The sequence below is a fragment of the Pseudorasbora parva genome, chromosome 9 (genome assembly GCF_024679245.1).
Source record: "Pseudorasbora parva isolate DD20220531a chromosome 9, ASM2467924v1, whole genome shotgun sequence".
NCBI lineage: Eukaryota > Metazoa > Chordata > Actinopteri > Cypriniformes > Gobionidae > Pseudorasbora > Pseudorasbora parva.
The window spans coordinates 6,248,690-6,270,919 of NC_090180.1; the positions used below are offsets into that span (position 1 = coordinate 6,248,690).

A 22,230-nucleotide genomic window follows, 5' to 3' on the forward strand; every position below is an offset into this window, starting at 1 on the left:
GAGGTGGCATGGAATATGATTTTTATTGTGTCAATCACACAAATTCACACATACAAAAATGTATCTCGATCCCATTGTTAGTCTTGTGTTCTTATGAAAATAAAGCGAGACAAAGCCAATCTAATTGAAGACTAAGAAAATGGCAAGATAATGCAGCAGTTCCAGGGCATGTTTCTGAGTGACTGGAGGCTAGCGATGCCGGTATGAGTGAATTAGAGGGCTTTATTGGCATCAGAGCGTTCATTAGTGGTGAGACGCGCTTTGGCAGGGAGAACATTGAGCCTGTGTGCCAGGTGAATAAATGAATTGATATTGTATGCTGATTCACCAACAGAACTTCAGTGCTTCCATTTAACAAACATACTGCCATTCCAGAGGAAATCACTCATTAGGAACACATTAGTTAATTCCAGACAGCTATACTTGTTTAGATCAACAGTAAGGATTTTTATGCTGGTTAGGTCAGTAATTCAATTTTTTTTTTTTACATACCTTTCCATTTTTTTCACTGGCCTCATGACAATAATCTTGTACATATCTAAAATATATTTATATTTACCATTAAAATCATTTTTTTCCTAGTTCTTATTCAGGGATTTAACAGCTGAAAATTACACAGCTATATAACTTTCACACATTCACACAATTTTTTTGCAATCAATGCTATATGGCAAACCATTAATAAATGTTTTTACAATTTCGAACTTATGATGATTCCAAAACAAAACCTTATCTATGTTAACCGATAAGGGGCGAGAAGTTATCGGCTAAATAATTAAAAAGAAAAACAATTAAAACGAAATCATTTTAAAGTAAAAAAAAAAAATAGATAGAGAAGAAAAAAATATATAATTTTATAATAATAATTTTGAATGCTACAAGTGAATTTTTACCAAAATAATATTTAAAAAAATGATTGCACAGTACATAAATTATTTGAGATTTGCTAAAGATTACATTTCATAGTCCTATTAAATTCTTAGTCTTTTTTTAAAGATTAACTTTCAGTGAATGTTAGATGACAGCAAAGGTAATCTAAAAGCACACTGTTGCAATCAAAATTATTCAAGCCCCTGGGATAATCAATAATAAATGTTAAAATAAATAATAAAGCTTTTCTAAAGATAGTTTTTTTTTATTGCATCAACAGGTTAGTGATATATGCCTTTGAGTTATAGGAATGCCGTTGTTTTGTCACGTAATTGTATGGTACAAAATTGTGTACAACACAATTACGCCTTTGGAAACTTTATAACAAAACTGAATTAGCTTGTTCTGTTACACATTCATACATTTACCCTATGCATGTGCTAAAGTGGAGTAGCAAATATGGCCAAGTCAAAAGAGCTCTCACAAAAGCTAAGAGAACAAATTATTTTATTAAAATTATCCAAAACCCCAGAAGTAGACTGGCATTTTATTCAACATTTGTTGTACCAGATATTATTAAGGGGATTTACAAAGATACCAAAGACTTGCTAGATGACCTGATGAAAGGAGGAAAAAACATTTCAGTGCAGAGTATAAGAAGAACACTAGACAAGCCTTCATGTTGGGAAATCTTGCCGAATTCTCCTCTTGACCAGGAAGAAGATAAAAGGCCGGTTTGAATATGCTACAATTCATTTGGATAGACCTGTGGAGTTCTGGAAGAATGTTTTATGGAATGACGTGAAGCTTTTTGGACCCATGGATCAGCAAAAAAAGGCCAAGCTTATGAGCAGAAGAACACCTTCTCCATGGTCAAATATGGAAGCGGTGCAGTCTTGTTATGGAGGTTCTTTGCTGTTACAGGAAGTGGAAATGTTGACTGCATGAAGGACATCTTGAAGTATCAAGCCATTTTGGCAAAGATGGCGATGCCTTTGGTGCTGAGGCTGAAGCTTGATGATCAATGGACTTTCTTGTGGTACAGCGATCTCAAAGTACACATTTACTTAAGCTTGGTTCAGGGATCAATTGTAGAATGTTCTTGAGTGGCCTGTACAATCTTCAGTTTTAAATCTAATTGCAAATATGTGGTGGAATTTAAAGAAAGCAGAGCCAATTACATTTTTCATTAACTTCACATTCTGAGAATCACTGAATGTGTATATCTTTGTTGAACTGTTCTCATTTTGTTTAAATGTCTTGCAGGTCAAGGTGGTTTAATGATTTTGATTGCAACTGCAAAAAGAGCACAATTAAAATGCCACATATCAAAACAAGCTCTAATACTGGCCAATAATCGCTATGGATACCAATATATTGTGCATCCCTACTGTTAACTGTCCCAAAACTCTCTCACAACTGCCATTCCTTATCCCTCCCTGACTAAGTGGACTGTTCATCTGAATGTGGTAGGGACTGAATGTTTGTAGACGGTGGAATAAAAAGAAAGCATGCACGGGTCCAAGTCACGCAACTTTGCTAAATGAGGAAGAAAATCTCAGAGTATTACTGAGAATGACATTGCTTTGTTGCTTCACTCTGCAACATTCAAAAGGTCCATGTATAACTCTGTAACCGCATTGTCAGAAACCACCACAAGTCTCTCCACCAGATATTGGAAGGCCATAACATTTACAAGGGTCCGTCAAAACTTAAAAAGCAGGCCTCCCATTAGTAAAGCCAGGTATTTCCTGTGGATACGAATGGCCTTTTGGCTTTGTGGCCGACTAGAACCATACCTATCTGAAACAGCTTAACTGGTCCAGTGACCCATCTGTCCACAGGTATTTTAAAGGACTAAAAAGAATGGTTCAAGTATGCCTTTCAGACCTGACCAGATGGATGGTTGGCGCTGACAATTCACATAAACCATGAAACAACTACAACTGAGGCATGGCTAAAGTTTTCCTTTGGTAATCCTGCATTTTCAAAGGCTAGAGGGTTGAAAACTCAGTAACAGCTAGTGATTTATAGCAACCTGCTAATTCCTGTTCATTTTTAAGTATATAGTGATGCAGAAATTGTACAATACTAAACAACGAAAGGCAGTTTGGTTTCGAATACGGTATACAGCTTGGCATATACATTGTATTTCACTATAAATAACACTTTAGTTTATGGTCCAACTCTCACTATTAAGCAGTTGCTTATTAGTATGCATATTACTAGGATATTGGGTTTTTTTTAGAATGTAAAAAGCACATATAATGCCTTATTCTGCATGACAAATTCTACATCCCTTAATCCTAAATGCCTAAACTTAAATACCTTACTAACTATTAATAAGCAGTATTAGTTCATTACAGCAAAAGTTGTAGTTAATAGTTAGTTAATAATGATAATTGGTATGAGATCCATCTTTTGAGGACTATTGAGGGACTCATAGACAACTCTTACGTAAAGATGAAACCTTATGCTCATGATGCATTAAGTAATTAAGGGTTGTAATTTACAGGCAACATGTAACAAAATACTGTCTGATTTAATGATTGTACAGACTGGCCTTACCAGTCTCACTTATGTTAATGTGAATGCCTGCTTTTACTGTAACGTGAAAAGGTTTGTCTTTAACAGAGAGGGAGAATTCAGTCCTAACTTTGAGGAGTCTGCTCAATAAAGCATGTCTCACTCAGAGCTGTAAGGATTGACAGGACAGCCAAATGATGCAAGGACGTCCTGTTCCACCATCATCCCATCTCAAAAACAAGAATGGTTTCATCTCACAAATTGAACTTTTTTTGAGTTAAGGTCACCTCCTCCTCTTAAGACTGATTGCAGGACTATATATTTTGTGTGAAGAGGTCAAAGAAGAGCATAAATGTGTCTGGCTGTTGGACTGGATATAAACAAATAAATTGTGTTTTCTTTTTAGCTGAACATCTAAACGGGAAAAAACACCAACATAGTAAAATAACAACATATTTTAGTTTTTTTTAGGTTGAGTCACTAACGTTTTTTTTTTTAAATATAGTTGTGATTTAAGAGTTCAATGTGTGATTGATTGAACGGCCACTATCTATCATGGGACACCAGAACGGCAGATCTCACAGTCTGAGATACAGCAAATCCAGATCACATAAATACATTTGTTTTAGCAAATGAAGGCATTTTCAAGTGTATCTGAGTCATCTGTGGGTCAAACCGCACAGAGTGGCAAGAGGGTGAGTTTTTGCTCACTCACATGCCAATTTTCAGAAGCTCTTGAAAGGCCAAACCAGGTAGGTGTTATAAATTCAGAGGTGCGCCATTCATTCATTTTTCCTACACAGAAAACAAACCCCCTCCACAAAACAACCCCTTCAATGAGGGTCACAAAATATCAGATAAGATGCTGATCTTTTTTACTAAATAACAGTGTATGTTTACAATCAACAAACTCAACACACAAGAAAGTTTTCAGCAGTCGTAGGTGCTTTATGATCATCTTGATGATGGCCACTTTTACTTTATTACAAGATTTTCTATTAGCATTATGAGGCATACATAGTTTATATAAAGAAAACTAAGTAAACAGGAGGAGTGGGTAATTCAGCCAACACTCTAAGATGTCATGCAGGATCTAAACTTTAGGATAGTTATGAATAAGACTTTAGATGCTATTCCATATACCAAGAACAAACAAAAAATGGATGAGTATAAAGGATCCAAAGGCCAACAGCTTATCTCAGCTTTTGGATCCTGTGCTTCTGTGAGTGACTTAGAATTCACTGTGCTGAGACTTCATGAAAAGAAGTCTGACAACAATAATAATCATAAGTTGTCATTGTAAAGGAATGAAGAGACAGCACAAGAATAAGTAATTTAATGGGTGTTTTTTTTTTTTACAGATCTAAACAATTCTTCTCAAAATCTTCTTCAAAAGTGAACCATGTCCACTTTTGCACATTGACCTATAATCAAACAATAATAATAATCTGTTAAGAAGCAGGATGCAGTCTGATTTATGACATGCATTGTTTAGAAAAGAGTGCACTAAAACTAAATGAAAGGTATTTTAAAGGGGCTGATTTGAAATGCAATTCTGATGGTATTTTTGTTTCTTATTTCTGCTCATTTGAAACTGCTTCCAATACTGCAAGCTAACTTTATTCACATTTAGCCCAGTAAACTAGAGTTTGCCATGGCAACGCATGCGTTCGTGTAATTTCTGCAGAAATGAGGGAGGTATGGATTCAGTCTTTGCTCGGATGGCATCATAGTTGGACGGCACTCCGTCGAGTCAATAGACTCCCTCCCCCTGCCATAGATTTGCTCTGTAATTCATATGGGTAGACTGCCTCTACTCATAAGCGTCTGACCCTACCTCCCGTCAAACTAAGTCGCTCTTTCGTCTCCCACTTACCAGTGACAGCCAACCTCCAATGTGCTCAGTCAGTGGCTATCGAGAGCGGTCGTTATTGCACCTGCTTCGGTAGTGGTCGTTGGGTAGCATCCATCCGGCACGCGCGAGAAGACCCTGCTGTGAGTGACTAAACTTTACAGATCCGAAGAGATCATTTAACGTCATGGACGTAAGGCAGCACCTGAAGCAAATTGCCTTTCTGTGTTTTATCAGCCTGCTTTTGACGCCTTGTGGATTAGCATGTGGTCCTGGTAGAGGGTATGGAAACCGAAGGCACCCAAAGAAATTAACCCCGTTGGCTTACAAGCAATTCATTCCCAACGTTGCGGAGAAAACGCTTGGGGCCAGCGGCAAATACGAAGGCAAAATCGAAAGGCATTCAGAGAGATATAATGAGTTGATTCCGAATTATAATCCCGATATCATCTTTAAAGACGAGGAAAACACAAAGGCTGACAGAATGATGACCAAGGTATGGACTCATGCGTGCGTAATTGCCTAGACCATTAATAATGGATCTCAATTTATGACTGTACATTTTCGTATGGCTTTTGAAAATTATTAAAATGATTGGTATATTGATCAGTATATTAGCATATGTGCTTTTAACGCGCCGGAACAGAGCATGGGTGTTTTATTACATAACTAGAGAATAAAAAGTTATTAGTGTAACTATTAATAGGTTCTCATATTGCACCAGGCTGTAAAAACTTTACTTAGGTCCCAGGCACTTTGACTAAAACTTTAAATATTGGCAATCTGGCGCACTGCATAGCAGTATATACATTTTTACAGGTTGCTGGACTAAAGTGCTCCAACACGATCTCATGTGAACATTTGCATATTTAAGACTTTACATGGAACTTAAATATTCGTAATATTCAATTTAATTTTAATGAAATGACCATTCTTTGCCCTGGAAATTAGCAGGATCTTCTATCTTTGACATTGGTGCAAAACAAGCACCGTTGTATAATTTAGTGTTAGTGGTTGAAAGCATGTGCTGAGCATAAGTTTTTTTTTTTCTTACCAAACAGGCTTCTGACATTTAATAACATAATTAAATACACGAAACACCCCGCCTCCACAGATCGTAAGCATTGCGTAATATTTTTTTCTTCTGGTTTGCCCGATCAATTAATACGTTCCCTCAAGATCACTTCTGCGTGTCTGTATATGAATAAATCCAATGACCTGCTTTTATTGTCTTCTTAATAGAAAATGTGGGTCAGAAGTGATATTTGTCACTGATGTTGCGCCTCTAGTATTGGATAATAGCGGCTCCCGTGGTGAGCGCGTCTTGTTGCATTCCTCTCAGCTGCTCGACTGCTTTCTCTGATGAAAATGCTTTAGGATAATTATTTGAAGCCAATTACAACACATTTTCTCTTACAATCTCCAGAAAAGTAAGCAACGTGCCACTGCACACGTCCACAGTGCCATAGAAGACACTGGCATTTAATTAAAGCAACATCTGCAGTTAAGCGAATCATTGGGCAGCGTCTCTCTAATCGATTGCTGCTGCACAGGCTGAGAGAAAGAACTTGAATTTTCAGCTCTATTTACTCCTCTCGATTATTGATCGGTCGGTCTGGAGTCTGCGCTCTTGACCTATGGCAATAAACGATTTCCCCATCGCACGCATTTTTTACGCACAAACTAAGACCGACAATGTGCTTACTGATGTATATGATTGTAGGCTAACTGCGCTTTGTAATATCAAATTTCAATAAGGTAGATTAAAATCAACCTAATTCTGAAATGACGACATCAATTGACAAGTATATTCAACACTTTGCAAGAATATTTATCTTAAAAACACCGAAACAACAATAACGTCACTTATTTTGTCGGATAGCCGCAGATGCGTCTTGGAGAGGAGGACCGACAGACCTTTTTATTTATTTGTATTATTTACCTCTAAACATTCAGTAAATCTTCTGACACTATTAAACGGTATTGTAAGTATTGACACCCTGCCTCTCTCACTCATTCAGCGCTGTAAGGACAAGTTAAATTCGTTGGCGATATCCGTCATGAACCAGTGGCCGGGCGTGAAGCTGCGCGTCACTGAAGGCTGGGATGAGGATGGTCACCATTCCAAAGAATCTTTGCACTACGAGGGACGCGCGGTGGACATCACTACCTCAGACAGGGATAAAAGCAAGTATGGGATGCTATCTAGGCTTGCAGTGGAGGCAGGATTCGACTGGGTCTATTACGAATCTAAAGCCCACATACACTGCTCCGTCAAAGCAGGTGAGAGCAACGTCATTAGCTGGCATGTAGGCTACTCATGATGCAGCTTATGCTACATAGATGCATGGTTTAAATATTTCATTATATTAATGTGCGTAATTTGAGAAACATAGCTACAGAACATAAAAAGAATGATGCATAATTTGGTGTTCTTCAGATTGCACATTGGAGAAGCTCTTGACACTGTCACCTCAAATATCCTAAAGTTCCTAAGAGGAAAATAAACACCTTTAAAACATCAAGAAATTGGGGTTTCTAAACAAAAGCAACATTCCTTTCTATAACTGAAATATAATGACAAACCTTTAGCTACACGAAGTGTTAAATGCGGTAAATTGCGCTAGACTATGGTGCGCGACTTTGCTCGTTGGGATTTCTGCACCTGCGCAAACAGTTAGCCTATACAAAACGAAAGGGATCAGGGAAAAGCAAAGTCTGTAGGCTCAATTTAAATGACAATGCCTGATCACTTTGTGTTAATTCAGGAGCCAGAATCCCCAGGCAAGCGTTTCATCCCTTGTTTCTTGACAGTCTGGAGTTTGTATTATTTCCATATCAGCACCACCATGTCAAAACCGTTGTCAATGCATCGATTTTTGTGAAGTGCTTTATAAATGCATTCCTTTTGTCTATATTGTACAGAAAATTCGGTCGCTGCTAAATCAGGGGGATGCTTTCCTGGATCGGGTACTGTGACACTTGCAGACGGGAGGAGGAAACCCATCAGAGATCTTAAAGTGGGCGACCGGGTTTTAGCAGCCGACGACAGAGGAAATGTCATATTAAGCGACTTCATTATGTTCATCGACCACGATCCGAAGACGAGAAGGCAGTTCGTCGCCATCGAGACGTCAGAGCCTTTTACAAAGCTCACCCTCACGGCCGCGCACCTAGTCTTCACAGGAAACGCTTCGGCTGGTTCGGGTGCAACAGCAACATTTGCCAGCAACGTGAAGCCAGGAGATAAGGTTTTAGTGTCGGATGGCACACGCAAGACCCTCAAGAGCGTTACAGTGAAGAGGATTTACACCGAAGAGCACCAGGGCTCTTACGCGCCAGTCACGGCTCACGGGACCATAATAGTGAATCAGGTGCTGGCATCGTGCTACGCGGTCATTGAGAACCACACATGGGCACACTGGGCTTTTGTACCGGTCAGGTTAAGTCACAAGCTGATGACGTGGCTTTTTCCGGCTCGTGATTCAAACGTCACTTTTCAGGAGGACGGCATCCACTGGTACTCAAATATGCTGTTTCACATCGGCTCTTGGCTGCTGGACAGTGACTCTTTCCATCCACTCGGGAGTTCACACTTGAGTTGAGACTCCAGCTGTGGGCATCAGACTCAAATGTATCTTTATTTTCTGTAAGAAAAGCCTTAAAGTGTTCACTCAATAATTTATTTGTATTGATCATCATCTGTTTCCGAAAACGTACACACCGATTCAAGCATGATGTGACCGTTTATTTTTGTTTGTTGTTGCGCATTTCGTGAAACCTACAAGAGATTATAGGAAATAAGAGAAAGCATTGAACTTACAGGGCTGTGCAGTGTGCAACCGACTGTTCTATTTTATTGGATAAGCATAAGATGGCGCTCAAATTATATTTTTATACACAGATTTGTATATTAGATTTTTGACAGATCTAAAAGTATTTACAGAATCATATTTCGTTATTTGAAATAGTGTAAAGTACGGATGCGTGGTAAACTTATTTAAACAGTTGCGATGTATCAACGAACTGTTCATGTCATTATGTCGAGTATGTCAAGTGTCGTTGTTTTGACCACTGTTTCAACGTTTGTGTATTCACTACACTAACAGTTTTTGTTTAAATGTACATTTCTTGACAAAAATACTCAAAATAAATTTATGGTACGAATTATGCAAATGATTCGATGGCTTTCAGGAGTCGACTTTTAATTTGGGGCTTAAATGTCTTTTGCGCATCAGCTCACCATCAAATAGGCCTATTTTAAAGACAACTAAAACAAACATTAATATTTTGTTTGTTTTTAAAGTGTACTTAACATACTTAAAGTGATATATCTAAAACCACTCGAGAGTTTCAGTAAGCCTTTCAACAACATTTTTTAAAATATTAACAATATCTTAGGTAAAAACCCAGATCACCAATTTCAAAGCGTTACCATTAGCTGTCGCCACTGTTACCGTTTCATAACCAATACTTTCTGTTGCACTGTAACAGAAATTTGATACCCCAACAAAATAAGCATTTTGCACATAATGATGCGTGTAATGTCCACAGTAAAGAGTATCTGACAGCTGATTAGCTGTTAGGCGTATGTAGTGCGACATCTACTGGGTCTTTACGGCTCTGTCACACTGCGCTCCAGGTTTCCTTCTGACGACAGGTAATATCACGGCATATTTTCTCAAACAGAGCAAGGTTATCCTTAGGTTTGAAATAGCTTGCGACATTGTATTTAAATCTTTTAAATATGTAAATCCACACCCTGTCTACATGAAGTGGGCCTATAATAATAATAATAATAATAATAATAATAATAATAATAATAATAATAATAATAATAATAATACTCCCTATAGGCTACTACACATTTAAAAATTCCAGAAGGGCGTTTAGTAGGGATGCCATATAGAAGAACCATTTTTGCCTACCCAGATTACCTTACAGTGAACTGTTCTTATTCTTTGTGTAAAACATTTAAACAATCTAAAGAACCTCCACTTTAAAGAACCTTTTGCAGAACGGAAAGGTTCAGTGGATGTTAAAGGTTCTTCATGAAACCATCAATGACAATAAAAAACGAAACAAAAAACATTATTTTTAAGAGTAGACATTCCTTTGGGTTGGTCAAGTTTGCATACTGAATGAAAATGCTCCTGAGACGACTACATTAATTACAGTAACACTTCATTTTTCAGTCCTCTTCCCCATGTACTTATTATTTAAATAATGGGGTAATAACTATGTACCTGACACTGTACACTGTAAGAAGATGTAAGTGCACATACTGTAAAATAAAGTGCAGCCTTAAATACTATGCGGATCTGTAGCGGAAAGAAAAAGAAAAGCTTGCGCATTACAAGAATAAAGTAGCTCTTCCCTATGTAACCTTTGATATGATGACTAAGAAATATAAATGAGCACATGTTTAGTCTAGAAAATAGCCACAAAAAGGCTTAGTGAAAAAAAACACCAGTTTCAACTGCACTTATTGGTAAAGTACTGGTAATGTAGATGGGAATGGAGACAAGTCAAAGGCGTTCAAGACATTATACAAGAGCTTATGTAGAGATGTAGAAAGGCTCATTCACGTAAAGCTCTAAAATAATTGAAAGCAATGAAGCTCAACTTTGGCACAAGTTCAAACAGTGACTATCTCAATAACACTGCCCACCTGAGTCAGTTAATCCATCAGACTTCAATCACACACCAGGCACAAAACCTGTGATGAATGATGCAGACAGGCTGGGAGATACACTGGTATGCTGATCTTTTTCCCTCAACATTTTAGTCAAACACAACATTGGTGGTGGTGGTGGGGCGGGGGACTCAAATTGCTTAATGAGAAAAGTAAGTAACATTTAAAGAGTGTTGCGACAAGGATTGAAATTCCACTCACATTCTGCTTTTGAGGAGGGAGCGGTGTTGACTCTGTGCGGTTGAGACTTGCTGGAAGACACAAAAGGAGCTGCGTGGAGACAGAGGGATGACCTTGGGCCCGGCCCAGGTACAAAAGCACTGCTAAAGGAACATTCCAGGGGACCAGGAAAACAAACTCGCCCCTAATCCTCCCTCTATCCCACAGTCTGCCGGATTAGAGCAGGGCCACTCTCTGCAAATGTTGACATTCCCTAAGACAAGACGTTAGAGTCTTGGAAAATATCTCAGAATGCAACATCTGTTGCAAGCAAAAGACGGAGCACAATAGATGAGGCGGTCTTGTTGTATCCAAGAAGCAGTGAACCATGTATTCTTTCAGTGGTCTGTGTGATTTCAGATGGAAGGTATGTTTTTTTCTTTTTGTTTTCCTTTTTTATGTTAAATCAACAGCTCCATGAGCATTTGAAAACTTAACTTTGAATTTGTTAAAACCGGTTGAATTTCTCAAATTATCTAAGGAATATGTATGTATATATATATATATATATATATATATATATATATATATATATATATATATATATATATATTTTTTTTTTAATATTCAAACTACAATCGCCTAAGAATATGGTTTTAAAATGATACACAGAGCAGGAAACGAATGAAACATAACTATTTCAAAAATGTAAACTAATTAACAGCCTGCTTGAATATATTTAGAAAAGTTATAAACAAAAGTCTTCTCTCTAAAAACATTAACATGTAAAAATTAAAGCACAATTGATTAATAGATTGAAAAAACTCAAGCAAATTGGCCACTAGATGGTGCTACACAGCTGCATGAGGAAAACCATGTGCCCTAGGCAGAAAGATCAGGAAAAACATCTGATATTCTAAGTAATTAAAGGGATAGTTCCCCCAAAAGTGAACTTCTGTCATCATTTACTCACCCTCAAGATGTTCCAAAGTTGTTTTAATTTTTTTTTTAATTTTTGTGTGAGCTATCCCTTTAAGTGTGTGCCTGTCTCAAACAATGTGCTTTAGATAATATTGTTGGGGGAATAGAAAACAGGTGTTTTGTCACTATTGGCAGTTTTCAGCAGGCTATTATCGCCATCATGATGCGCCTTTGTTTTTATAGGTCATTTTTATCTGCAATGTCCACAGACACACAGCTTTACTAAATTTAAAAACATTTATGAGGAATAATGCATAAGAGTGACTGCATAAAATTGTTATACAAAATTCATATAACTTAATATAAGTGTTTCTTATATCTTATATTTACTAAATTAGATGAACAGCCAACCTAGGACCATGCAGTATGTATTTAATGGAACTCAAGGAGCAAAATGTATGCAACAACCAAACCACTGTCTTCAACAAATCACAAAAAAGGCAAACATCACATCCTAACAAAAATGCTGGCAAAACTGGAAGAACACAACAAATATACTACTCAGCATGCTATGGGATAGGGTTGACCTCCGAGAGATTCAGTGGTTCAGTCTTACTATGAAGCTGACACAGGTTTGAGCAGTAACAGGCTCTGTTTTCACACCGGAACTGAAGGGTCTATAATAGCCGAGACAAAAGGAGGGAGAAAAAAAAAGAGCATCATGGTATATGCTACCCAATACCACATAAACAAATATGAATGAAAGGAGAACATGCTGGGAAACTATGGAGTCTACTTACATGAAAGCACTGCGTTCGTTTCCCCTGACAGCCACCTGTGTCAAGAGAAGGTTATAAAGGTCAGATCAAAGCTATGACCCCTGTGGGACACTCATTAAAAAGTAATAATGCCGGGCTGGCGCCCATTATCACGTTCCAGTAGTGTACTCTGTCCACTTTTATAGGGTGACAGCGGGCCTGCTGCTTGTCAGGGTCAGTGGTGTTGTTGTAATACTTGTGACATCATAAAACATCCAGCTCATTAGAAGCCACTGAGAACCAATGTTGCATGTAATGGCCGCTCGTTTTAACATTCCAGGTAGCGGTTTGGTCACCGCAGGACGCTGTGGGTGGTATAGATCTTAATATATAGCGAATACTTGTCAATGCCTTTTGTGTAGATCCCGTCCTGTCAGCACGCACAGATTGTTTCATTGATCACATCTAAAATAGATTCAACCAAGTGAATGCTAAATACATAGGCTCAAACTCTCAAAGCATATGATGGATAGTATATAAATCCTTAATACTTTCATTTTAGCAAGGATGGATTAAATTGCTCATCAAAAGAGACCGTAGAGACTTTTATAATATTTCAAATAAACGCTGCTTCTTTGAACTTTCTATTCATCAAAGCTTAAAAATATTTATCATGGTTTCCACATAAATATTAAGCAGCACAAGTGCTTTTAACATCCGGAATAATAAGAAATGTTTCTTGAGGACCAAATCAGCACATTAGGAACCTATTAAATTAGAATCCAGTTATTTTTTAAGTAATATTTCACAGTATTGCTGTTTTTACTGTATTTTTGTTTAAATAAATGCAGTGCAGATGAAAGTTTAAAAAAAAATTAATTCTGAAAATTTCAGTCACTTGCTTTACTATAGTTATAGTTACTATAAGTTTTATAAAGAACAAAACATGAAAAATACAAATATTGCTTTTGGAGCTGATTCAAACAATACATTTAAAAAATACATTTTTTAAAGTATCCATCAAATATTGATACTCAAAGTCACAACATTTCACAAGTATAATAAATATCACAGCAAATTGTCCCTTCAGCCTTACCTAGAGCTCAACAAGTCGACTAAGACTGCCCTCTAGTGGACCTTTATGAAATTATAAAATGAACTAGGATGCAGCTTCGGGAACTGCATATTCAGATTTAAGAGGCTCATATGCTTTCATATCTCACCAAGACTATTCCAATCACTTATGTTAAGATAAGTGAAGAAGAACATAATGAACACTAATCCTAGTAATGATAAAATAATGATTATGTACTAACACCATGATAAGTAATGGTGTAATTTCTACTTTTATTCAAAACTACATTTCTTAATCCTCATTTTATAATTATATTTTCATTGAATTAAGAGAACAGCCAATTAGTTTATCAGCTAACCAAATATAATGCATTGTGACAGCCACGGGGGGGGGGGGGGGATGGTTTAATCTGGAAGAAGAAGAAAAAAAACACACCTACACATTACACACAGAGCAAAACACATATAAAAGCTGTGATTCAGATGACTGCCGTGCAAGCATTGCTCAAGGCTGTGCTATGATGCCTCTGTGTCAGCGAGTGAACAATCACCTCTCACTCTCTGTGCAGTAATGCACGACATGACAGCCGAACGCCTCTCAACCCCGTCAAGCCTTTAGATCCGCATACACCAGGGATAAAGTCATACTGTGCAGACAGGCACATCAACAGACCAGGCAACAGCAGGTGATTGGCTGCAGTAAGGATTGGGAACTATGGGGGAATACTTCATCCTCAGAGCTTCCTACTTCCTGCTCAGTCATCTGAGGGGCTTGTGCATTACAAGTAATAACATATCAAAGCCAAAAATGTATTCTGTTCTCTCTGAACAGATGAAGTAGGTATCAGTGCTGAGAACCAGTAGAGAAGATGCCATATACTGTTAGGTCAAACGAGATACTTTAACAGACAGTCTCCCCATTAACTTCCTTTCTTAAATATGTATTATTGTTCATTTCGGATAGTGGCATTGTTTCTGTCTCTGCTTCTGTCAAGTTTCTTTTAATCTCACGTGTGCTCTTGCCTCACCTGTCTTTCTTACTTAGTGCTGTAACTCATTGCTTCATTTAGGATTCTTGATACTTAATAGTTGAACTGAACAGCATTTAACAGTAACACTATATTAAGGTTAAATTCATTAACATAGTCTAATACATTTGGCATCTTGAAATAACAATGAACAAAAATAACAGCATTTTATTAATAAAGGGTCATTTTAATGTATAAATATACACTATAACACAACTATAACACAATATAACACAAGTACTAATTAAGCAAGGATGCATGTAAATGATCAAAATGTCAGATGTTTTTAATGCAGCAAAATGTTTTTAGTTCAAATTAATGATTTTCGTTTGGACAAAAAAAAATAATACTAAAACTATAACAGTTTCCACAAAAACATGTTTTTAACATTGATAATAATAATAAAAATTTATTAGAACGATTCCTGAAGGATCATGTCACTATGGCTGATGAAAAATCATCTTTGCCATCAAAGGAATAAATTACATTTTAAGATATTTTAAAATAGAAACAGCTATTTTAAATTGTAATAATATAGCATCTGTATCGTTTTTACAGTATATTTGCATTGGAAACTTAAAAAAAAATAATACTATTAGTTGTTACTTCATGTTTGTTGATCATACATTAATTCATATATTATTATGCAGAGATCAACAATAACCAAGATTACTAAATGCTGTAAAGGTATTGTTCATGGTTAATGCATGATGCCTAATATATTACACATTTAACCTAAAGTTTTAACAACATGTTAAATAAATGCAGCATTGGTGGGCATAAAAGACTACAACACTAAAAGATTTTACCAACCCCAAACTTTTGAAATGTTTGTGAAATTTGAAAAAATGAAAAATTAAATTTTTGTCATATATATATTTTTTATGATATGCCGATTAAATAAACAAATCGCATACATCATTATTTGCTAAGGAGATATAAAGATTTGCCCCCAAATAAAAAAATTCAAAGATATTAAATTACAGTGGCAGTAAAGTTAACCATTCATAGTTAATTACGAGAACCTTGCATTTTGTTCCATTGTGTTGTGCTTCATAGTTTTTAAATGTGTCTTGTGTAGGCGGCTGTTTACACTTTCTGTATTGGCTGCTCTCAGTAGCAATAATAACCAACTGCAGAACCGCAGAACCCATATACGTCACTCACAACGGTCTGAGGACAACAGCGCCATGCCACAGTCTCATGCCGGAAGTGGGCGGAGTTCACGAAAACAACAATCGGCACGGCGGAAGAAGAGAACACGGTAAACAGCTGTTTTGTGTTGTGGTTTTAATCTATCAAGTTTATTTGTGTTGTGTTGTGTATTATATATATATATATATATATATATATATATATATATATATATATATATATATATATATATATATATATATATATATATATAGTGCTTAAGCTAACAAAATGCAAACACTATTTCATGTGTTTGAATGTGTCCCATTAAAATTAAATTAAGTACACAACCAAGCATTATCTGTTTGATTTTGTTGCAGTAAATTGACAATCAGAATGTCACCCAGGATAATGGAAGCTGATCAAAAACAAGGTTAGTTTTAAAAGGCTCTAATAAAGACATAAGCTACTTATACAGATAGTGTGTTGTTATATGTCACATTTTCCAGGAATGTTCTTCTATTCTATAATGTTCAATTGTTTTAGACTGTTCCACAACAGTTGGATGGCTCTATTGACAGTATGATCTTCATGTTAATGGTAAGAAAGAGAAGGAAAAGGTAATTTTTTTTTTAAATACAAGCTTCCCTTCATTAGGATAAAAAACATGTGGGCTTTTCACACTTGAAATAGTAAACTCCGGGTATACAGAATCTTGGGTTATCTTGCTTCATGTTTCACACTGATCATCATTTACCTGAGATGAACAATTAATCCTGGGTATTCATACACTGCCGTTCCACACATACACTTTACTAAACCATGGGATAACATATGTGCAGTATCAGGGTCACTGACAGACACTGCACTGCACACAATATGTTTTCATAAATGCTCAAGCTTTGCATGTCCTTGTATTACAAGTTTATCCTGAATGGACATTTCAGACTATACAATAATTTAAATGGTCTCTTCTTCGCTGCAATTGCGTTTTCTGTTTGCATTTGATGTTTTTCCTCTTCAATGTTGACTTTATTATTTATATAGAGTGCAGTGTTTCAGTGACTGTCCAAAGCACGTAAATATAAAAGTGTGAAATATTACTTTACCCGAGGTTAAAAGTGTGTTTAGAATGACGATAAGCTCAGTGTGAGAAGCCCTATGAAGTGCTTGCCTTTAATTTCTGTATACATTTTGAACTGAAAATGGTTAATTAATTTGATTGTGACAGGGTATCATTTATGTCAGAAATTTAGACATGAGAAACTGAATTTCACAACTTTATTATACATGCTACATCCTGACTTCAACACACGATATTGTTAAAACACTTCCAACATTTAATCCAATTTTTTGTACCCTTGTCTCATGAAGGAGCCACGGATCACAGAAGACCTCTGCACTGCAGTGTAAAGACTGTGGAACAACCAAACGTTTTCAACAGTTTAGTGGAAGAGCCATGATTTCTGAAATTTGAAAGTGGAAGACTAGGAAAAAGCCCTTCAACTTTCACAGTCTGAATGGTTGACCGACAACTGGCCAAAGAGACAGTTGTCAATGTTTATAGAGGTTACATTTATTTTAGATTTAATTTGTCATGTACCTGCTGTGCAATAACTTTCAACTTAGTTCAATTTATTCCCCTTGGTCTGATTGTGTATTTTTTTTAAAGCAAACCCAAGCTAGTATATGATGCCTTTGCTACTTAAGGGGATTTTTAAGGAACATTTTATAAAATTAAACAATTTCTGTGTGTTTTGGGGTTTGTTTGATTAATCTGAATCATGCATAACAGTGTAGAATTGTGTAATATATATTATATACTATGAAAAAAAGGTTTATTCTGAGATGCTTGAGTAAAAAACAAATATATTGTGTCATAAAAATAAATGTTCAAATGCTCAATCTTTGTTTTCATTTTTTGTGTGTTAAGATTTGTTTTCAGTTTATCTAATATAATATTTAAGACATAATATAAATAAATAAAAAATAATAGCAACTTTTTACTTTAAAAACGTTACAATGTTTTTTTATAAATACATTTTTTAACGTAAATTATTTGATTTTGTATTAATATCCAGTATTGTTTATTTTAAAACATATTTATATGATTTAACTATGAGTGAGTATATCTATCTAGCCTATCTATCATCTCTCTATCTATCTTCAATTAGAACTTATTAATTAAATACTTGACATTATTAACATCGTTTAAACTTTGGGCTTGAAACGCTCCAAATAGAGCAATGTATGCGAAGATAAATCAGCTCCGCCCACTTCCGGCATGAGACTGTGGCGTGGCGCTGTTGTCGCCCTCAGACTGTTGTGAGTGACGTATATGGGTTCTGCGGTTCTGCAGTTAGACCTGTCTCCTCAGTAGTGTTGTTTGGCAGTAGCAGTAGCTGAAGAAGAAATTGAAGGTGGCTAACCTGAATGAAAGAACATTTATATCCATCAGACAAACTTCCGACAACATCACTAGAAACATTTTAGAAGACCTCAAAATATGAGACGTTGAAGATGTTTCCAAGGTGACAAACACCAAGGGCAGAAGAATGCAGGGCCAACCTTGTGATACTGCCTGCTCATTTAAGTTTACTTTAAACGTCTGCACCAGGACAGCGTGTCATTAACCGCACTAACTTTCACAAAGGGGTTAAGCTGTTTCACAGTAAATTGCACTGATCGTATCAGCTTTCCAGGGTGAGTAGACGGGCCTGACAGTGAGTGGGGGAGTTGGGGGGGAGCGGAGATTTGACCTACCTGAATGGATCTTACAGACATCAGCAGGTTTTTCAGATGGACCCCAGCGGTTGATGAAGAAAGCCCTTCAACTGACACCAGGTCTGCAGTCTTGCCCATCCTCTCCCCCTCTTCCCGCTCTACTGCTCGTCTGTTTGCCAGGCACCAAGTGGGCACTGCCCATCTGGCCCTCTCCGACTCTACCTCGCCCCTGAACAACAACCTGCAGCGAGCGCCAGGCGCACGCCGAGACGGCCAATTTAGTTTGCCCTTCTGGCGTCTGCTGATGTTTCAATACGGACGAGATGCCTCAATGTTTTTTTACTCTATTGACTAACAAAAGAATACACCTTTGTGGGGTTAGACGCCATGTTTAATTTTACACTAATGGAAATGAGGCTGTAAGGAACGGACACAGTGTGGTCAACGGATCCTAAAGACCTTAGAGTTGGCGCCATACTGAATTTTTTGAGGATGAAAATGTTACTGTGTTTCTAAAATGGCAGGCACTGTATAAATAGGGTTCATACACATTTTTACCACTACATTTCCAGTTTTGAGGCAAACATTCATGACCTAATGTTTCATGAAAATCTATGTATACATGTAAAATAAAAAAATCCATGTTCAAATTTATCATGCCATAACTAAAATGAATGACTATTAAAGGTGCAGTGTGTACATTTTAGCAGAATCTAGTGGTGAGGTTGTGCATTGCAACCACCCAACTCTCAGGCGCTCACCCCTCCTTTTCTAAGCACATAGAGAAGCTACGGTGGCCTTTTCATGTCATTTTCAAAACTCACAACTTTCAAAACTGGAAAATTTAGTTTTTGTCTATTGAATGTTTTTTTCTAGGCTTGGTTGTTTATGACGCGCAGCATAACATGTCTTAATACTTCTATTTCTTTTTTTTAACGCCGTATTTGTCTTATATTTTACCACACCGCTGTCTCCACTGTCCTTTGAACGGCTCATTTGCTTCCTGCTTCTATGAAACCCATCCCGCCGAAAAATGCGATGGTCTTAGATTGGTTAGATGGCCAAATGTAGTTTCCTGTATTTTTATTGGCTGAAGTGCCAAGCACAGGTTGCCGGAAACGCCACGCCCCTTACCATTACAGCCAGAAGTCACATCTGCGGAGACTAGCAAGGGTTTATGATGTCACCAACCCGGGAAGAAGTTGTTTGTAGTCCAAACCGGACATTATCGTAAGCAATAAAACTGCTATAACTTTAAAAGACAACATCTCCGTTTTCATTGAACTTTCAGCGTTGTAACTTTGCAGATACTGTTTATGCTTAAGCAGAGACATTACACACTAACTAAAGTTAGAAAAAATGAAATCCAAGCAACCACCCCTTTAAATATGGTGTCTACCCTGATTAAAGGCGTCAAAATTTCATGAGCAAAATCCAGTAATTTCAATTCATTTCACACAAAAGAGTAAAAAAGTTGTGTTCAGCAAGAGTTTAGGATGATAATTTTCCGCATTGACCAAAAGAAAACTGCTTGGTTTAAATGTGACTTCTAAGATTCATGCATCTATTAAAAATTGATAATTTACCTTTTTGGCCTGTAAAATATTGCCGAAAATTTTGCTAATGTGATTGCACCTTAAGAGTTAAAACTCCCAGATACTTAATTAACAAGTTCCACTGGCAAACAGAACAGAAATAAGGAAAACGAGTGATGAGGACCAAGCAGCACTTGCCCAAGTTTACAACAGGATAAGGACAGAAACACATTTACCTTGTCCTGGGACTGGTTTGGGCCAGATCCTCTCTTTTCTGTGGGACTGTTTAGCCCATGTTGCAGATATGAAGGTGGAGATGAATCCGGCATTCTGAAGGTGACAGTTCTGGCTTTTCTTTCACTCGCAGCTTTAGTCTCTTCTCTCATCTGTGATGTGACAACAACAAAAAAGAATAGGAATGTTAAAAAGTATAGGATCACATGCATCAATCTCTGTATACTATTCTTAAAATACTTATCATCATTTTGTTTGAGAAATGTTGAAGATAATGTATTGTACACAAATATTATTATGCCTGTCCCATTCTATTCTTATCCAAAGTTTTAATCTGAGAGAAAAAAGCAACAGAAACAGACCAAACTACATCACCGTCATGTGTACTGAATATTCCACTTGACTTAAACTACATCAAAATCGATTCAAGAGGGAATCTAACATTCCTAAACAATTACATAAATACACTTCATATTAATTTCTTTCTCTCTATTCCTCTTTTTCATCACTATTCACTAATGATGGCATGCAGGCCTAAGGATGGACTTGAACTCTCAGTGTATTTTTAGTCCACTTCCATGTGTCTTCCTGACCTTCCCATGCCGCATCCACCCTTCCTGTTGTCCTGCCGAGTGTCCCACCTCCCACCTCAGAGCTTAATGAGCATAAACAAATCAGGAGTCCCTGTGACTCTGCTTCAAGTTCCACACCTCTCTCGGCTGGCTAGGGCTCAATGTCACACCTGACCACTACACTGCTGGGAAAGCAGTGGGCATCCCCAGGCCTGCAGTCAAAACAACTGGCCTACAGTGATGTACAACAATGGACCTCCCACAGACTATGTTATGATGTTAGACAGCATCACAACATTTCCTGCAGGAGAACAGACCTGGACATAATTGAATTTTCCCACATGATCTATGAGACAGTCTGTGGTATTATCAGGCAATGCATTAGGGTTGTCAATGCATTAATTTCGTGCAATTATTTATAATAATAATAATAATAAATATAGCTGCAAGCAGCCATTATCGGGGCCAAGCGCAAAGAAGAAGACAAGACATGCCAGCATGGCTGGAAGTCTCAAGCCAACTGCAACAATGAGCCATTAAGGACCTATTAAGTTGATTTTAGGCAAAATAGCAGTCAAATTTTAAATACAGTCAATAATAATGGTTTAATGGTTTATCACTTTCGACCAATAGGTGTCACTGTTACGAAACTGATGTGGTTTAGTCAGATTGAGATGACAATGACACATGCAAAGTTTGGTGTCAATATGTCAAAGCATTGCAGAGATACAGCCTCAAGAGTAATTTTTGCATCATGGCTCAACTCTGTTGCAGTGGTATATGAAAACTGTTTTGTCTATCAATCCGAAATCCATAACTATTTGTCAGCATGGTCTGAAGACGATACGGATCAATTTTGGTGAAAATCGGACAAATGGTCTAGGATGAGTTTGAAAAAGTAGATTTTTAACAAATAACAAGATGGAGCACAGATATGTTTGCAAAATATGGCAAAATTGGTATCTATCTTCTCGGCATGAGCCAATGAATGTATTATGACCAGTCTCATTACAATAGGCTAATTTAATCAAAAGTTATTAGCATTTTTGTACATTTTATTACAACTTTTGACCACAAGGTGGCGCTGCCCCGAAACTTTTTGAATATGTTCGGGACATAGAGCGGAAGACACATACCGAGTTTTGTAA

The 22,230-nt window shown here is 37.0% G+C and overlaps 2 protein-coding genes and 1 long non-coding RNA gene across 3 annotated transcripts in view; 2 read left to right on the forward strand and 1 right to left on the reverse strand.

Moving 5' to 3' along the window:
* The first annotated feature begins 5,004 nt into the window (after positions 1–5,004).
* On the forward strand, positions 5,005–9,396 carry shhb (sonic hedgehog signaling molecule b). The gene is made up of 3 exons (XM_067453028.1): positions 5,005–5,744; positions 7,270–7,531; positions 8,174–9,396. Exons 1-3 carry the CDS (start codon positions 5,436–5,438, stop codon positions 8,851–8,853), a joined length of 1,251 nt encoding a protein of 416 aa, XP_067309129.1. The 5' UTR covers positions 5,005–5,435; the 3' UTR covers positions 8,854–9,396.
* A 3,023-nt stretch (positions 9,397–12,419) lies between these two features.
* rbm33b (RNA binding motif protein 33b) overlaps positions 12,420–22,230 on the reverse strand; it is a 40,081-nt gene continuing 30,270 nt past the window's right edge. Inside the window, exons 10-12 of the mRNA XM_067452968.1 lie at positions 20,513–20,662; positions 12,824–12,858; positions 12,420–12,700 (exon numbers count right to left, since the gene is read on the reverse strand). Of these exons, the coding sequence (XP_067309069.1) occupies positions 12,622–12,700; positions 12,824–12,858; positions 20,513–20,662 (264 nt within the window). The 3' untranslated portion in view covers positions 12,420–12,621. The remainder of the gene's footprint in view (positions 12,701–12,823; positions 12,859–20,512; positions 20,663–22,230) is intronic.
* LOC137089451 (uncharacterized) lies at positions 16,393–17,936 on the forward strand. The gene is made up of 3 exons (XR_010907687.1): positions 16,393–16,450; positions 16,564–16,617; positions 17,392–17,936. It is a non-coding gene; the product is annotated as an uncharacterized lncRNA (long non-coding RNA).